Genomic DNA, 19,541 nt, shown 5'->3' with positions numbered 1-19,541 from the left:
AGGCTGCTGTATGGTCTTCCCAGGTGTCTTCTGCAGCTGAAACCCCCCAGATAATTACCAATAAATGATTCCAGTGCATGGAACATGCTAATATGAACAACAGCACTATTGGCAGCACTGCTTTGCCTTACTCTGTGCATGAGCTGGAGGAAAGAATACATCTCACCTCAAAATCCAGATCACATTTTAGATTCATTAAATATTCTGGTTTATGCACATCTCTTCTTCAACCACAGCATTCACATTCCAGGCTCATTAAACCAAATGGCCTTTGATTTTGTTTTAATATGCTGAGCCCTGAACTGCAGCAAGAGAGAAGCAAATGCAGCTCCTGTCCTGCTGCCTGTGCTCCCCTGTGACTGCCGGGGGGTGGTGATCTCCTGCAGAAACATGGCTAGGGTTGATTACTTCTTGAAGCTGCTCATGCACGTATTGCCAAGTATGATCAGCAGTTCCCAATACCATGAGCCCCACTCTAGGAACAGAAGAAGCCTCTAGAAACCTTCTGGAATGAGGGATGGGACAGAACAAAATACTCAGCTCCTCTTGCCATTCTTATTTTGCAAAGCAAAACTTAAGTATGTGTTGTTTAGTGGAAGGCTGTGGGCAAAACCACAATGGAATTATTGCCAACCCAGCCTAATTCTGTTTATCCTGTAAAGGGTGATGAGATCATAGTGTGGCTTGTGTTCACTCAACAGCTGTTCAACATTAGGGTTTAGTCAGAAATGCTACAGTCTGCACACTTGTATGAGGATGTGAGCTCTTATAAAAGGGTCCCAGAGTCAGGAAGTCTACATGAACTGGGAGATGCTCTTTTATTCAGAGCCTTAAAAGCAGAGCTACAATATTAACATTTGATAAATTACCTCAAGATAGTATTAAACAACAATAATGATGTTTAAAAGAAAAATGTACATTTTTAAAGAAATTATGTGCAAACAGTTGCTTATAATTTCAGCAGTTCATAATTAAGTACAGTGACAAAAAAAGTTTTTTAAAAAAAGGTATATTTTGACCAGCGTGTTCTGCTTCTTTCATCTAAGTTTTGAGGAGACAAAACGAGTGAGGTGAGGATTTCTTGGCACCGGTCATTTAACTGAGCCAGTGCTGCCTTTCTCACATTTACCTTGGTGGGTCAGAAGTTCTAGTGCTGAAGCAGACAGCATGTGAGGAACAAAAATTCCCCCAGCCATGGCTTGTTAAAACACCACTGGCACTTTGTGTTTCTTTCTGTCATTCTTCCTGATCTGACCAGGCAGGGTAAGGCTGACCCTGATGCTGGAAGGCAGGCTCAGCACAGTTAACACATTCCCAATATTTATAACTACTTTGTCATCTTACAAAAGAAGACTACTTCCCCTCAAAAGCAACTTTGATGTTTTATCTTCGACAAGGCACGTACTTGGCCTGGGATCCCGCCATGCTGAGGTCTGAAGGGTGTCTTGCATTACAGGAACCAGGCATCATGGGCTGAATAGGCTGGCTAAGCAACAGTCTGGCACGAAGAAAAAAAATAAAAAGTGACATTGCTAGAAGAGAAGGACCATACAAACCCCACACTGTGCAAAGACAAACAGCATGTCCCTGGCCCGGCAGCAGGCTGAGCGTGAGCAGCTCTGGCCCAGCTGTGGCAGCCGCAGCCCGGGCTGGGGCAGCGCCTGCTCTGGGCTGATCTGCGTGCCTGACACACACCTCAGAAATCACATTTTTGACCACTTCTATCTGCTACGTATGTGGTGCTTCAGTAATATTATACAACTTCGATTAAATTCACCTTGTGCTCTTCAAAGCCAGCAGCAAGGTTTCAGTTTTCACAACAGCTACACTTTGGGAATCTTAATCCACCCGTGCATTAGAGCAGTCCCAGAGCTGGTGCGCGCTGCCATCGCTGTTGCCGGCGGGCACAGCTGGAAGCGCAGCCCTTCCCGAGCGGCCCCGGCCGTACCTGAGCTGCTGGTCGTGGCTGCAGCCGGCGGGCGCGGGGGTGCCGCCGCGGGACAGGCCGCCAGGGGGCGCCGCGGGGCCGCCGCCTGAGGCGAACGGTGCGGGTGCGGGCGCGGGGCGGGGCGGGGCGCGGCCGCCGCCCGGCGCCAGCTCCGCGCTCCGCGCCGCCTTCGGGCCCTGCAAGAGAAGAGGAGAGAGCGGGGAGAGAGCGGGGACACAGCCCGACTGCGGCACCGGTGCCTGGCGGTGCCGCCACCCGGCTGCTGTCACCATGTGGGAAACGACCGTCATGCCTGTCCCGTGCCCGTTCCTGCCGGCCGGCAAACCTGGCACTGCCCAAACGAACGCCATTGAAGGCAGGAGCGAAGTTAAGCGTGAGGAGGAAAAAAACTCTGGTACAGGTCAGGTTGGAAGGGACCACAGTGGGACATCTGGTCCAACCTCCCTGCTCTAGCAGGGTCATCCCAGAGCACATGGCACAGGATCGCGTCCAGGTCTTGAGAATCTCCAGTGAGGGAGACTCCACAACCTCTCTGTGCAACCTGTTCCAGTGCTTGGTCACTCGCACCGTGACAAAGAAGTTCTTATATTCTGGTGGAACTTCCTGTGCTTCAGTTTCTGCCCCTTGCCCGTTGTCTTGTATTTGGTTACACAGGTACACTCTTCTGCTTTAATAGCGTCATTATTATAACACAAATATATCGGAGGTGAAAAGCTACAGCTGGGGACTCTGAAGACAATCATGCAAATATGCTTGCCACACAATCAGGAAGCAGAAACAGGAGCTCAGTCTTCTGTGAAGGGAGGTACAACAGGTGGCTGGAAGAGCCAACACTGGAAATGCTGAGGAACCAGCAGTATGAACAAAAAATAAATACAGTGCCAAAACAAATAGCTTTCACAGATTTCAGTTACTGCTCAGACTGAACTTTATTTTTGCTGTGCAGGAACCTGTTAACGTTCACAGCCTGAGGGTCTCAAATGAATCTCAATGTATTGTGTGTGTGCCACCACAGCAGACAGCTTTGATGCATTGGTGGTGTCTGACTGGGCTCGGGGAGCAGGTATTCTGAGAGGACTCACTATTCCAAGTTTCCAGTGTGATCGGTCAATTTTCTTTCAGGACCACCTGAAGAACAGTTAGTCACCTACACATTTTGTGTGTCCCCCTGCTCTGTTTTCAAGCTGAAACAGCTGCTCAAATAACCCTTCTGGCTGAGGTTTTTAAAAAAGACGTTAAGGTAAGGCAAATGCAGTAGGGAAACCCTTTTTATAGGCTGCCCTTATATAGAATAAGAAGAAATGGAAGGCAAAGGCACAGTTACAGGACTGACATGATTTTACGTGCTTGCTTAATAACAGCTCAGTGTCTCCTTTCCATTTAAATGCGTCTCTATTAAAAAATGATTACCTGGCTCGATATCACACTTGCTTCTCTCAGTGACTGCTGGTTTGTTGTTTGTGAAGACGTGATTTGCCCTTGAAGTTGAGGACTGGGGACAAGCTGCTGCTGAGAAATGGCCCCTGACCTCTGCTGTAGCTGTTGTGGGTCCAGCTGCTGAGTATTGCTAAAGCTCAGGGACACTGTTGGCTGCTGTAAGATCATCTGGAAAAGAAGAGGGGAGGATTTATTTACATAGCCCAGATGTCTTGAATAATGAATGTGACAGAAGTAAATCCGAAGATATATTCTAAAATAATCACATTTCTGGATTCACAACACATTTACTGTTAGTTGGAAATCACCTATCATTCCCACATTAATAGCTCTACTGTCTCTAGTTTCTTGGATTCTTGTTCTGCAAGTGAACAAGAATCTTACTTGTGAGATGTATCGAGGGTGCAAGTCCTCTCTCCATGCGGCAGGCACAGCCCTCTTAACAGTGTTCTGGGGCATCCTGACCAAAGAGAAGAGAGTAACTCCATGTCTTTTCAGTCCTTTTGTTTTTCCTTTCAACAAAATGCACCTGCCTTTCAGACAGAGCTGTCTTTGAATTTGTCTCTGGAAATTCAACACTTTACACCCAGCTGAGTTGTCAAATGTTTTTAATGAGGCCATAGTCAGGCCAGAGCTCTCCAAGCTGAATGGCCGTGTCCTTATCATTGACAGGATGTGTAAACAGACAGTCGCTGTCATTTATCTGATTTCCCATCAGGTAACTGTCACCTGGCGTTCTTCCTAACTGTGTCATGAATTTGGCTTGTGCAAAAGAGCTAGCAGCTCCTCTCTTAGTGTTTCTGTAAATGATGTCCTCTCTACTTTTGCATTTCAAGATGAGGCTTTCTTCTTTAAAAGTTATAGGACTTGGGAATTTCTGCTTTTCTAGGGGCTATTTCTTTTATTACAGCTGTAAAGAGGAGAAAGCAGTCTTTTAAAACCATGCATTATTAATGCTACAAGCTCTCTTTGCAGTATTTCAGACCTAGCCTTTCTGCAGCCAAGGACTGTATGGAGATACACATCCCACACAGTTGACGTAATTTTTGGATCTGTTTCTGATTCCACACTACTGCTACATGTGTGGAACTCCATTAATTTAAGTGGAGCTACTTAAGTTTTCAATGAAATCAGAATCAAATTATTCTCTTCATTATTCATCCATCAGTCTCATGTACATGCCTAGCAGTACATCTGTGGTACACACAGTAATTAGTACACCTTTTTGCAGCTTATTGCCATATTAACAATTCCCTAAACTACCATGTCCCCTCTAAGTTTTCCTGGAAAAAACCCATACCTTTCTCCAAAGGCCCAGCATAATGTATTGTTTTTCTTTGCAAAAGTATGGTTTGATCCATCATGTTTGTACTTATTTATCTAACTTTAAAAACACAGCTTATTTAAATATGATAAAATTCTAGTTATTTTCTCTCTGCCAAGATTTTACCCAGGAAAAAAGGTACAGACAAAGCTTACATTAATCAGCTGGGAGAGGGGGGCAATTAAGGAAAAGCAACAGCTTGTTTCAGGTGCTGTAGGCTAACCAAATCTCAGAATGTCTGATAGGAATAAATGGGTCAAGTGACAAGGTTGGGACTGCTGCTTGCAGCAGGTCTGAAACTAGCTCTGAGTGGTTTCTTTTAAAAACACTGCTCGCTGAGTTTGGAGCCATTACATATCAGAAAGACAGATGGTCTCGCAACTTCTGCCAAGTAAATAGGTCTTATTATGAATAAATCAAAGACAAATATAATGAGAATTCACTTTCTTGTTTATTTTCTGTACACAGAAGCTAACCTTTGGACATGGTTAGTACATGAACTCACTTGATGAGCCCTAGCAGTGAAAAGGGTTGCCACTGATGTAAAATTTGATATAAAATTCAGAACAGGCAAAGCAAGTAGTGCATGTCAAAAAAGCGATGGGGAGGGAGTGTGACCCCACTGGTATTGGACAGATCACTGCAAATTAAGGCCTTTAGGAGGATTAGCTTAGTGTCCTCCTTGTATGTGGTACATGGCACTGGAGAAACACTCAGTCCATCCAATGCAAATTCAACATCTATCACGGCGAATGTCAGGCAGGGTGTGAACTTGCATCAGACCACTTACTTAGCAGGGACCTCCCTGTGTGCTTACATCACTTCCAGATGAAGGCCAAGGAGTTTATCCTCCAAAGAAAGCAAAGTAACCTACTTTGCAATTACCAGAGTGTGCCACTGGGTAGGAACGTGCACAGTTAATGGTTGGCAGCTAACATACCATAAATTTAGAAACAAGTTTATCCCAGTAGACCAATTTCATTTGTTCATATGTTCATACCCTGAGAGGGCTCTGAGTGTTTCACACCTGAGAACCCTCTGTTGCCATTATAATGGCAAAGCAACATTGTTACCCTCTGGACATAAATGACCTGAAAAAAACAAGCTCAGAGCGGGAAGCAGTAGTGGCCGTGTCCCTGCAGAACTGAAGACTCAAGATGCCTTATCAAAACAAGAGTTAACCCGAGGATTGAGTAGTGGAATTTCCACCTACTAGTTAAACCTAAAAGCTTAATTTGTACAAAACTTAATGGTGGTTTTTCATAATGTGCCTCTTTTGTGACAGTCCTGTCTGAATTTCCCCAAAACACTAAAATACAGCAGCTTTAAATAACAAGAGAAACCTTTTCATAAAAAATAAAATCTTCCCCTAAGTAGATAAATTAGCAGCCCCCTAACTGTATTGCTGCTAATGACATGTCTCGTTGGTGATTTTGTGGACTGCGAGGTCAGTGAAGCATCTTACAAACATTTTTTAATTGGCCAGATTGTTAACATACACAGCAAAGCAGCGAGGGAGAGGAAGGACCCTCTGACACTGCTGCTCTCTCATTCCAAGATAGATGGGCCCTACAGTTAATGGCTGAATCCCACTGACAAGGCATCCTGAGAAAAACATCTCTTTGACTCTACCTGTCCTTTGAATAATCAGGGGATTATAGCTTTTGGGCTCATCATTACAGGCACCAAGACTCTTTATGTAAAATATATAAAGATGAGAAGCACAGCACTGGGAAGCTGAGATTCATTGACTACGAAGAGAGCCTGCTTTGCAAATCATGGGTGGCTGTGGATGGTCTTGATTGTAGTTCTTGCAAGCCAGTCAGGCTCAGCCTTTCTGCCTTCCTCTGCATCTGTGAATCATTAGCTAGACTGTTCAAACTGGAGCAGACACAGCATCCTTCAGACTTCTGAGGTTATTCTTTCTGCTCTTGTCCTTCATTGTCGGGAAAAGCAGTAACAGAGATTTAACGGGGTTTTGAACACTTTTATTCAGGGCCTGCAATCCTCCCGATAGTTTCATCTTTCTCTGCACAAGGCTCCTGCAAACAGTTTCTAATGCAGACTACTGTGCTCAACATCTGTCTGGCTGGGAAAGCATTTCTTGGTGGACTGCCATACTCAGTTTTGAAGATCTCTGAAGGAAATGGAAATTGAGCTTAAATCTCCATGGAGCTACCTGTACACTTCTGTGTGGCAGGGACTGAACCAGTGGGGATGATATGCTAATAAATCAGCTAATAAGGGAAAAGCAGGGAACACTTCCTCCTTTTCAGACAACCTACATCACTCCCCCACGCTTACAGCTCTATTAAGCAGTGTATTAAAGACACCAGAAATGTGCTTGATAGTAGCCTGTTTGTTATGCATTTTAGCTTTGATAGTAGACACAGATCAATGTCTGCAGACATTCACCTCCCCGAATGATGAAATCTGTGCGGCAAAGCATGTGGTTGGATTTCTGATTTAACAGTTTACTCCTTGCTGCTTGTGAGTCACAAAAGAGCTGCATGCAAAAGTGTGAGGCTTTCTTTCAAATTGCCCCAGCCAAGTAAGACAAAACTAATTTCACCTCAATCTATCCCTGCAATAGCACAGTAATTTCTTTGTGTGTTTTCTGTTTTTTACCTAGAGAAAGGGGGAGAAGAAAGACGCCCTGGCCAGAAGTCAGTGTGACCACTCACATCTCATCGCCTTGTTTGATTGCTCTGAGGAGATCAAAAACCACACTAAATACAGAAGATGTATTCTCCATCCAGCATTGCTGGAGGATCACCATCCAGCATTGCCATTTCAGGCAAGTATGCAGCCCCCTGCATTTCCAAGCTCTTTCCATTCTCCCTGCCTCTCAGTTCTGTATCTGCAGTAAGCTGGGAAATGGTAGGTACTGATACCAGAGAACTTGTAATGGTCTGAAAATACTTGGTCTAACCTGGTGCAGTCTTCATGGGAGAGGGCATCACCGAAATGGTGTAACTCAGAGCTACAAACTGGTAAGGGGTGGGCAGTAAAGAACAACCCACCATTTACGCTGTGGGCCTCTGCCTGAGCTCCCTCTGAGTGTATCTGAGAATCTGTCCCATGGTCTTTGTGCTGTTAAATGCACCCTAATGCATACAGGAGACAGCTTTCTAAAAATAAAATCTGTTTTCTGCATATAGGAATGTGCTCTGAAATTCTATTTTTTCCTGAATGATGAAAAAAAAAAAGCGTGTGTATGATTATTGAAGACGTCACCAGGATAGAGTAATGGTTGTCACCCAGTTAAAAAGAGAGGAAGTGAGAATATCATCTCTTGATATTAATAATAATAATAATAGCTTTCAGACATGTGACATGATTCTGAACATCTGTTAATTGCAGAGAGACTTTCTCTTCCCATTAATCAAAGTCAGCAGAGAACCAATAGAAGAAACACACTGAAGCTAAACCTGGTCTCCCTATGTGATTGTATGGTACCAGGAACAGGGAGTCCCGGGTTTGGAACCACAGTTGCTGTGTTGACTTAACAGCAGTGCACATGCAGCAACTTAGGTGGCAAAGTTTCTAATTTGGCTTCCCTTAATTACCTAAACATACAATCCCAATTTGTTAATGTGTGAAACTGCATTTCACAGATGCTGATGATGGGTGAGAACCTATTTCTGTGTGGAATTTGCAAGCAAAATTCCCACTGACTTTAGTAGGTCCCATGTTTTCATCCTGTTCATAAAATACTCTTTGAGATATTTGTTTCCTTGACAGAGTTTGTTTTCTAAAGTCATGTTGTTAATATAGTACTCATGAAGTCCCCACTGCCACATTACTAGCAAGGATCATTTAACCTGGCATTTATAGTTAAATTATGAGGAATATAGCAGTAATCATCCCACATTCAGAAAATTTCCATAAAACTGGATGATTTGTCCATTTGTTGTTAAAGAAAACCTGTGATCTACTAAACTGCACTTGCTATTATTTCTGTTTGGCAGACATAAGGGGTACAAAGCACATACTGTACTAGAGAATTCTACCTCTGTGTAGGAGGCGTCAAAGGCAGAAGCAGAGCAGGCTCAGTCAGCTTCACCCTAAAGGCTTAAGCCTGTCCAGTGAAGAACACATTCAGATACCTCCCAGGTGAGAACAAATGAACATCACCAGAATTTCGGGGGTTTTAATGTGACAAGGAAGTCTGAACTTTAACATTCTTTCTAGTACAGCTGCTCAGTCTGAAGCCTTGGTAGAAAAAGTAATAAAATAATACTGTAAATGACCCAAATTATTCTCCTCCTCCTAAGGCTGAGGTATTCCTTCCTTCTCTTTTTCCAGAGAGCTCTTAAATCTTTCTTGAAATAGGTTACTCAAGAGGCTTTTGGAGGGTAACATCCTCATTCAGATGAGCTAGTTTCCACCTGACAAGATATCCTGGACTCTTGAGCAATTTTAAGTTGCCAAGCTTGTCAACAGCCACGTGAGAGAGGATGCTTGACTCTGCCCCTTCCAATAGTAACGCACCTGTACGCTGGAGTCTTGGACCAGGCAGAGCTGCTCCTGTATTTTCTGGAGCTCCTCCTGCTGCCACCGGATGTTGGCCTGCAGGATCCGTGTCCGCTGCTCTAGCTGGTCCTTGATGGTCTGGAACATGCTGAATTGTGCTGAGAACTGGGGAAGGGGGTTTGGGAAATAAGAAAAGAGGAGGGGGAAAATCAGTCATTATAATACAAACAGGCCTCAGTAGAACATTGCTCTGTAAGGAGTTACCAGCTTCTTGATTGTAAAGCACAGCTAAAAAATAAAAATGTCTTTGTAATATATTAACGTAGGCAAAGACAGATCTTGGCTATTTTCAGGGTTATGCACATAAATTAAATTGCCTCAGCTAGAATGATCTGCTTACAATTGACCATATTCTGTTTTAAGGACTGTTTTTGAGAGTATGCTCCTTTAAAATATCAACAGCATTCTAACTGGATGGCAAATGAGTGTATTATTTTCATTAGCTTGTAGTTTGGAGCCCTTAATGTGGCATAACAGTATAATCCAGATGTGTTTTACTAATGCTTTCCTTTTTCTGCACAGAAATAGCAGTTCTGCAATGCTTTGTTTTGCTGATGATTTACTAAGGCATCAGACAATAGACCACAATAAACATTTTCTAGATTCGTACAGCTGAGTAGTACTTAAGCAACAAGAAATACTCATTAAGTTATTTTTGTATGTGATGTAAAATTAATAGCTCAACTCAATGGAAGAAAGACTGTTCTAAATAATAGTAAAAAATGGAGATCATTAATCAAGGTCAAGAAGCAGGTGCAACCTCCAATAGCAGCAATACTGGCAAAACAGAAATAATTCAAGAATTGTGGAGAGGACTAACAGCAATAAATCCCCAGTATTTGGTGCTTTCAGGTATGATTCAAAGTTCACCAAAGTTAATTATTATTTTAATAGGCTTTGGAATAATTGCTTTCCATAAGCTCATATTCCAAAAGTAAAAAACAGTCTTTGAAAAAAAGAATAAAACCCTCCAAAAAGTCTTTTAAAGTTTTTATGTAACAAAGGCATCCAAGATATTTTTGAAAACATGCAGGGCTGTGAGTGTACAGGCAAAAAGAAAAAATGCTGTGACTTGATAATGCTGCCCTGTTCCTGTAGTTGTTCCAGTGGCTCTGTGCTAGTGGATGAGCTGATGCTGCTGGAACCTTCCTGCTCCATGGTGCACACTGGCTTACATTATTTCCGGCTTTTTAGTAGGAGAAAAAAGATAACAAGGCAGGAATTAAGCAGTGCTCTAGTGCTAGCAGCACTGTACACGTCCTTAGGTTAAACCTTTGGGTACTTAAAGAAAGCTAAATGTGACAGAACAGATTTGTATTGACTAACTAGTTCACCTTAAACCAGTTAAGTATGTGAAAGCACCTTTACATTCCCTCTAGCAAAGCTGACATCTCCAAGTAAATGGCCTTTGGCAGAGAGAGAGAACTTCAGAAGGTTTATTTCCATTTATCAGGTGGAGGATGGCTTGTCCACACAGCCTGGGAGGTCACTGCACAGAGTGGTGGCCAGGTGGAGGTCAGTCTCACAGCCAGCCCTGCTTAGTGGCAAGGAGGGCTGCTAAGATGGCACCTGCAGTTGCTGGTGACAGAAGCCCTCAAGAGCCCACGTTGCAGCCAGAGGCATCTGTGAGCACACGCAGCTTGGGCCGTCTGCCCAAGGAGGGGAAGAGATCTCGGCCATGCTGTAACTCATGGTGCTTGCGCCTGGAACCAGCAGTGCCATCATCTGCAACCTGCTCCTCCCAAAGCAGGAAGATGGTGTCAAACCTCCCAAAGGGAAATTCGTGTGACTTTGAGTTGGTGTTACAAAGAAGCCAGAGCAGGGTCTCTTTCTTGCTTTCTTGTCCATGTATAAAGAATGAGGAATGGCTCAGAAGAGACCTCAGATGTTTGGGAATAAGAACAAGTGACTCAAAGGGGAATATAGTGCTGCTTGTTATACCCCAGCCTTTTGGTTCTGAAGAGTCCAGGTATCCTCATTTTAGGACTGGAATAATGCTGTGAGCAACAGGTCACAGACGAGATGTGGCTAATTCCTGCTTTAACCTGGCTCTGTACAGAAACATCTTTTTAAAAGACAAGCCTTGTAATCTAATTATCTCTATATGAACTCTTTTAGTGAGGACTGCCTTTAAGTTTTTAAAAGGATCCTTGTTAGAAAAGGAATTAAAAACAGTTTTAGCAAAGAGCTTCATTTTAACTGCCCTGGTGATGGCAGACTTTTGATTAACATGCAAATTCCTTTGAGAAAATAACCTGATTTTCTTCAATTGATCAATGTAAGGAATTTTAAACCAGGTAATTTCACAATCACTTTATACCTCAAAAAGAAACAAAATCCACTTCCAGGCTTTAGTTTTAAATTTGAATTTGCTTTGTAAAGTTACACACAAGAATAGATTGCTGTTGATTTTAAATTATTATTCCTTATTTTCTTCGTGCAAGTTCTTACATTTAGCAAATTCATCTTCTATTGTCTTTTTGTTCTCTTTTTTACATTCTTTTTGTGTTAATATACTTGACATCAACAATTAGCTGGTATACTGGAGTGAAAGCCATTAAGGATGAAGACAAGGAACTTTCTCTTTTGCTTTTTTCCTTTTCCCACTCTAACTCCCAAATTGTTGATAACTCTAACCATGACCCCTGTGCTTACAGAGCTTCTATTGTTTTTGTACAATGAGACACTAACAGCAATTGACCTGCACCAGAGAGTATTTATCTCAAGATCATTAACTGTTCTACTAATTAAGGGAGAAATCTCTAACTGTATAATAAATTAAAAGAACTTAACTCAAAACATTCCATAGAAAACACTGCCCAGCTGTAACTCTGCCACTGGCATCAGATGAAGTTGCTCTTCATCCCTCTTAGGTATTTACAAATGTCCACAGAATCCTTAGAAAAGTGCATGTAATACACAGAAAAGTGTCATCTTCCTAGATACAGTCAAACATGAGAGACTAAACCTGTGAGATCTCTATAGTTGCACCAGTTTAATCAAGGTTTGTTAATGCAGGCAAAAAAACCCCATAACAAACAAGCAAAACCCACACCAGTAATTTTAGTCTGGTTTCTCACAAAAAAAAGTAAAACCAAGTGATGCATTTGGGATCATGTCAGCAGATGTTCTGGTAGGGAGGGGCTCAATGTACTGTGCTGGTGATGGTCTGGGGAGGCTCTACAGCCCAGGGAGAGGGACACTGGCACTTCCATGCTGTGATTCCTCTCCTCCATCATGGGCATCTGAAAGACACCAGCTGGACATGCCCAAGGAGAGGTGTTTTTGTCAACTGAGTGCTACCCCAGAGTGCCAGGGTTACTCCCTCTCTCTAGGTGCTGGGAGGCTGCAGCCAGGCGAGCGGACCTATGACCCCTGTATCTGTCAGGATGGTTCCTCATTTCAAATGTGATGAACAAAAAAAAGGATGTCTCAAGACATTCTGTTCCTACAAATGTCATGACAGTAGGTAGCTGGGTAAAGAAAACAGACACTATTTGTTTTTTAGCTCAGTTGCCTTTAAAACTTTATTTTCTCCCTACCTTCCAACTCTCTTTCAATTCTTCTGGCCCAAGAGATGAGCCATGTTTCTTGCTGGAGATACTCAACAGAATTGTGAGAGTATAAAAAACACCAGATTGCTGTAACTTCACAAAATCTTTAGCTAAGCAAAGGAGAGAAGGATCCACTCATTCCTTCCTCCTGTGGGAAAGGCTGGCTCCATGCACCAGCCCTGCAAGGCACAGCTCCTGGGAAACTGGATTTTATTAGTTTTGTACCTCACAGAACAACTTGTTCTTTCTTTCTGTCATCTGAATAACACCTGCTCAATCCCAAACAGATTATTAGTGTTAATTATTATTCAGTCATCAACATCCGCTGTGTTGTAGGGGATTTTAATTTATGACAATGAGGAAGGCAAACAAACAAATATTCTAATTGGGAGCACTTGGTTTAAAGTAAACCATTTACATTCAAGTGACATCTAGGGTGACACTGTGCTGTCTCTTCATACACACAAGCAAGGCAGAAGCTAAAATCGCATTTCAGTGGAGACAAAACCATCTCAGCCTTTGCTGGAAATAAAACTACTCAAAGTTCAAGCAGATGGTGCCTGAGGCAGCAGCTAGCTGCTTGCTGCAGACACAGTTGTGGCCACTTACAGTATTTTCCCTGCTGCTGCCACCCTGTAGCCAAATGTTAGCCACAAGGACACCCAAGCTCCTGCCATCCGTTACCTTCAGCTAAGGACAAGTGGCAGAAAGGCAGCAGGGAGAAACCTGTGCAGTTCCTCCTTGTGAGCTGGCAGCGAAGCATCTGGTCACACTATTTCTACAAGCAATGAGCTTGTGTTCTGCCACTAAACTGCTGGGAAATGGTCAGCTAGGAAGCCAAGGAACTGTTCCTGGTGGAATGCACATGTACTTGGTTTTGTCCCTCACTCACCTAGTGCTGCAGGCACCTTTGTTTTTTAAATAACTAATTATCTTGCTGTAGGTTGACTTGTTAATTTTAAAGTGAGACATACAGCATAGTATCATAATATTCCTAACAGTTTATGAAAATCACCCAAGAGTGTGGAGATTTGGTACTCTCTGCAGGTGTTTTGCTATGGAGTGTGAACATCAGCAGCTTGAGCTGCAATGTCCTGGTGTTATTTCCCTATTCCACGTCAAGCTTCATCTTGAGCTTTGCCAGGAGCACTGCTGTGACTGCTGCCAGAGGGCTGCCTGTGTAGACAGACTCGAGTCAGCCCTCTTCCTTTCACCAAAATTTAGGTGGCTCAAAGAGGCTTAACCAGTGACTGGATGGCACTCTAATTTGTCAGAAAAAAAATGGAGCTGGTGTGCCAGTAAGAGCCTTTTACTGGGAAGGGACAAGGCAGCAGGACTCTTGGTAAACAACTGGAAAGCTTCTTTTAACAAAGAGCTTTGATGGAGAAGAAAGGGAGGTAGAAAAAAGTCAACAAAACACACGGAGGCTTATAATACATAAACTAATTGATGTTTGAAAATGCATTAATGAATAACGGAGAGAAGTATCTGTAAAAGAAAATGAATGCTCAGAGCAGATAATTGATATGCTGTTTATTCACTGTGTGCTAGCGTGGAGTCATGAAAAGAATATTAAACATGGAAGATAAATGAGATTTTGTTATTTTAAAGCCAGGATCCTCAGGACTTTGTATGTTGTATGTGCTACAGAAATAAACTCTGAGATCATGTCAGTGAGTATATGGTATCAATGGTAGAAGCAGTCTAGGTCCAGCAATACTCTGTCATTCCTAAAATCAGAGGATGATGGGGTGTATCATCACAGCAGGACCACAGGAGAAAAACAATGTGCTGGGAACATGGTACTCAAATTTGCTTCTCCAAAATCCCCTGCAAATATAACCCTGAGGTGAGTTTTTGGGCCATCACCCATTTTTGAGATATGAGTTAACAGATTGGAGGAATCTGAAGTTTGTCTTCAGTGGCATCCTCACCATTACTAGCACACTGACAAAATGGGTGTTGTTGAATTTGCATGTCCTTTACTGCTAGTTAGTTCTGCATCAGCACAGCCAAACAGGTGTTTTAGTAGGACTGGGGTTGTCAATTAGTTTTTGGTTTTAATTCTCATTGTGAATTTGTTCCTGATGGGACCTAGTTCTGTAAAAGCAAAGTTGAAAAGTCTTTTTCCATCTGTTTTTTGTCCTCCCATGAAATAGATGTGTGCACATCTGAACCTACATGCGTCTGGGCTTCTGAACACCTGCGTGCAGTTTAAACATACAAGTGTACAATTCAGATTACTTTCCCACAATATTTTAAGTGTTTGAGAGTTTGGATTTGGGGCTTTTAGTTACTAGAGAGGTAACCTAAAAGTCCCAAAATGAGAAAGTATCAGGAGATAAGCAAGTGACCTATTCCACTTTCAAATCCCCAACTAACCTGTGCCAGAGGTGCAGGCTGATTTTGCAGAGTTGCTTGAGGCAGCAACTGCTGTGGGAGAAGCTCACATGGAAGCTGAGAAGGCAAAGAAACCTAGGTTAAAAACAAACAAACCAAAACTTTATTTATAAGTTTGGCTCCTTTAAATATGAGGTTTCTTCTAATGCCGTGGCTTCTGTGTAAGTTGTTTTTAATTGCTAAGCTGCATATGTGGCACATGCTGTTACACCCTCTGCCTATTTCCATGATTCCTTGTGAAGTTACCTGAAGAGCAGTAGATTGGCTGAGTCTATGCACGGATAAATCCTGCTGTGTGCTCGGTGTTCTTGGCAAGGGAGTGTTAGACTCTGCAATCAGCTTTGTTGGTGTAGCTGCAAGAAAAGTACCGGTGAGATCTTACATGCTGGAAACCAACCCTGTTTGAAGACCTGGGTAGAAATTGTATGGCCTGGCTAAATTCCAGTGGGAGTCACGGCTGTTCTTGTTGACTTCAGTGGCAATAAAATTAAAACTGATAAGGAAGGTCTAGGAAAAGATAAAAGTAAATGAGACAGTTTATTTGATTCTATGCTCCAATGAGCAGTGCAGAAGGACCCATGAACTGTTCTAAACCAGCTGGAACTCCCTTTATAGGGCCAAATAACTGTAAATTTAGGTTAGCTCATTGGCTTTTTTTCCAGACCAGAATGCAGAAAGAGTCAACACTGCAGCATCCTAAATCTTGGCCAGAGCAGAGTCACCAGCAGGCTGTTACTACTCATGTAAGTCTAGAGAAGTTCACACTGTTGTTCACACTGTGCCCTCAAATCTAAAGACAAAATCCTCATTTTTGTAACAGATTGAAACAGCACATTTCACATCTAATCCCACTGTTCATCTTTCAGCATTTAGGTGGTTGTGCTAGAACCTTCCCTCCTGTACATTACCATTTCAGCTTTTGCACTTCTTTGTCAGTGCATAGCATCAATACCTCATAATTTACTGTTAAGTCAGCAGCTGTGGTATATAAGCACACATTCTTTAACTTGGCAAAATTAAAAACAATTCCATAACTCAGGAGTGCCACTCACATGCTGGGTCTGACTTGGGTGTGTGGGAAGATTTTGGAGAGCTCCTGGATGATACTGAGGGTGTCCGACTAGCACTGAGGATTGAGGCACCAATATCAAGTGCATTAAAGTGCTGTTCAGGATCCAAGCTGGCACCACTGTCCTAAAACAAACCAGAAAAGGAGAATATCTATTGCCTCTGTCAGAGGTAAAGCATTTTGAAATTCAGTAATGGTTGCACACGAGTTCTTTGGCAGACCTAAAATGACTTGAGCAGAACTAATCTCAGGTAGACCAGCAGAAGACCTGGACCAAAGACATCAATGCCCCTTCCAAATAGCATCAAACTAATGCATTTTATAAGCAACTATCACTGAGTTAGAAATAAATAGCAAGCTGCTGCCATAGCCACTTTGTGCCTTCAGATGTTTTTCTGAATCTTTCTTTTGTGTTCAGATGGATGTGACAGCAACTGCAACCTCTGTGAGACACTCGGTTGTGCACTGAGGTCCAGCTTTGCTGTCTTCCCTCAAGAGATCACTGAGATGTGGCCAAGAGGGCTGATTGCCAAAACTTATCCAAATGAATCTTTAAACTGTAGCACCTTGCCAAGGAAAAGCTGAGGTATCTCATACTGCCCTTGACCATGTTCCACTTCATTTGTGGCTTTTACTGATCTCCAGGTTTATCCTTTCATGAACTCACCTAATTTATGTCGAAATTGTTCAAGTGAGCAATGAGTTCTGAAGTTGAGAGAATCCACCAACATTGGAGAAAGACAATGCTGGAGTCTTCAGTGATGTTAACATAGGAAAAAGTTGTGATTACTACATAAATTAACGAACAAAGCTTTTCTCATTGTACCTTTAGTGCTGAGGACACAACCTCTGAGGACACTTCTTCCAAGCCCATCTCCTGTCTCCTCTCCACCCGAACATCTGCATAACTGAGTGGAAAACATAATTCTGTGTATCAACATGAAACTGCTATATTTCTTAAAATGTGATTTAAGGGAGTAGAGGAACAAATACTGTACATTTTATAGGTTAAATGAATAACTGAAAAGTGACTTAAGTCAAATGCTATGGAATAATATTTGAGATTTTCAGGTTTTGCTCTGCTCCTATCTTCTTAAAGTCAAGATGCATATTAAAGAACTATATAAAAAGATCAAGTTCACATTCAACAACCACTTTATGACTTCACTGGGAAGCTTCTACACATCTCTTAAAAAGCAACGTAAGGATTAGGCGAAGTGAATATTTAAGGCATCTGTCTATTCAGTTTTTGCACAAAATGGAAAAATGCCGTAGTTCATCTGCCCCTAAACAAAACAAAACAAAACAAAAAAGCTTAACATAAACTAAGGTTTAGTTTGATAATTTTTCTATCATTACCCTATTTCCTTCAGAAAGTTCAGGCTTAATTTTTTTGTTATGTAAATGATGTTACATTTTAAAAAGAAAATGCTGGCAGATACGAGGATGCTCCTATCTTTCTGTCACTTATGTCCTGGCCAGCTGATAGGATTTTCCATACCTTACCACCATGTGTGTGCACACAATGAATTCTGGCTTGGAGTTCCACTGGTGGTAGGTGATGTAGTAATGGGTCTGGAGCCAGATCCACTGCTGTCCTTTGGTCAGAAACCGATAGCAGCACGACTTCCCCTTGCCGAACTGCATCACTGCCAGCAGAAAATACACATAGCTTGTAGCACAATTTTCGACATAAGAATGAAATGTGAAAAAAAGTGACAGAAATATCTGTCATAGGTAGACAGGAGTATAACCACCAATTTTGAGTAAGTGCTCCTCTCAGCCTTCTGACAGAACAAAAATCATAATGATTAGTAAGTATCTTCTTCTGACACTTCGGACAGTACATTCCTACACAGTACAATTAACCTTAAGTTTGGACGCTAATGAATTAGTGTCTGCTACAGTTTAAACATAGATCTTACCCTGCTTTATGTGCTGATCACATACTACTTAATTAGACACCTGGGATTATTTTCTAAGAGTGATCATCGTAAGTTCTAGACCAGAAAAGTACAGGATAAAAATACTTGAAAAGATGAGTATTGTGTGCAGATGGTTTTAGACTGAGGTAAGCATTGGAGATAACACTGTGCAAAGACAAAAATAATTTAAAAGAAAATTCCCAGACTGACAAGAATTCAAACTACAGTAAACCAGGGTGTACTGAAGGTTTTGAAGATTCACCAACCAAATTAACCTCTGCTTTTTCTCCCTGGTGTTTTCAAGGGGTTTCCAAACATCCACATATTTAGCCTTTCTATATTTCAATATCAACATATAAAAACTAATGTTGACAGGATGCTTTCAAGACAGGCAGAGATGGTAAGCTGAGATGTTACAGACAGTTCTGTAAGCAAATATTTGAAAAGCATTGCTATATTTTCTTTACTTAATGAAAGAGTTTTTCAATTAAATCCTAATAGACCATATTTAAATAATCACAGCTAATCCCAAATACACAGTGAACAATATTAGAGGAAATAATCCACAGGAATTGCTTGAACTATTTCTGCATATTCTTTACTAATAGAGCAGGGGTCAAATCTGGCATATTTTATCAATTCAGTGACTGACTACTTTTGGGGATACAGAAGATAAAATTGTATTTTTCAGAGCTTGGTAAGTCTGTCCCAGATGCCAATCAGCTGCAGTGCCCACAGTCTGCTACAGTTCTGTTAAGATATACAGGCTGAGGCAAGAGTAAAACCTCCCCTTCCAAACAACATTTCACTGTGAAGAGTGACTTCCCAGTGACTTCCCAGGAACCTGGGCCATGGAATACTTACAGTGTTCATGACACCTTGCTAGCAGCTCTAGGTCATCTATGTGGTAATAGTCGTAGCCAGAAGTACCCAGCACTTCAAAAGGCAAGTACCCGATAATCGGCGGTGCTCTGTGGTTGGGCACAACAGGAGTCCATAAAACACAGAACAAGCAGTTCTGCATGTTGATGCAGAGATGCAAATAGCCCAGATCTACTTTCACTTATCAGTGTATAGTTGTTCACCTCAGGGGGCTGGATCCTGACTTTCCCCCACCTTGAGCCTGGGACACCCAGCTGGGCACAGCAATACCGGCAGGCACCATCCCACTAGGACAAGACTATGACAACACCCCTTCTTCAGGGAAAATGTGATTGTGGAATACAGTGTCTCGGGGACCTTTACACAGGAATCTGCTGTGAGGGAGCCATTCCCTGGCTGCTGCTGGGTCAGAGGCTCTGTGATGGCTCCTGTAGCTCTTACATGGGGGAAAATGCGTGGGGAGGTG

The 19,541-nt window shown here is 42.3% G+C and overlaps 1 protein-coding gene across 2 annotated transcripts in view; it reads right to left on the bottom strand.

Moving 5' to 3' along the window:
• Positions 1–19,541, bottom strand: part of NPAS2 (neuronal PAS domain protein 2) — a 104,619-nt gene that overhangs the window by 3,276 nt on the left and 81,802 nt on the right. For both annotated transcript variants that reach the window (XM_042779005.1, XM_042779006.1), the window contains exons 10-19: positions 19,058–19,164; positions 17,770–17,917; positions 17,095–17,176; positions 16,252–16,393; positions 15,446–15,552; positions 15,182–15,274; positions 9,204–9,350; positions 3,359–3,553; positions 1,949–2,124; positions 1,406–1,498 (exon numbers count right to left, since the gene is read on the bottom strand). In XM_042779005.1, coding sequence (XP_042634939.1) covers positions 1,406–1,498; positions 1,949–2,124; positions 3,359–3,553; positions 9,204–9,350; positions 15,182–15,274; positions 15,446–15,552; positions 16,252–16,393; positions 17,095–17,176; positions 17,770–17,917; positions 19,058–19,164 — 1,290 coding nt within the window. The remainder of the gene's footprint in view (positions 1–1,405; positions 1,499–1,948; positions 2,125–3,358; positions 3,554–9,203; positions 9,351–15,181; positions 15,275–15,445; positions 15,553–16,251; positions 16,394–17,094; positions 17,177–17,769; positions 17,918–19,057; positions 19,165–19,541) is intronic.

Source organism: Catharus ustulatus, chromosome 2 (genome assembly GCF_009819885.2).
Source record: "Catharus ustulatus isolate bCatUst1 chromosome 2, bCatUst1.pri.v2, whole genome shotgun sequence".
NCBI lineage: Eukaryota > Metazoa > Chordata > Aves > Passeriformes > Turdidae > Catharus > Catharus ustulatus.
This window is presented reverse-complemented; position numbering and strand designations above follow the sequence as displayed.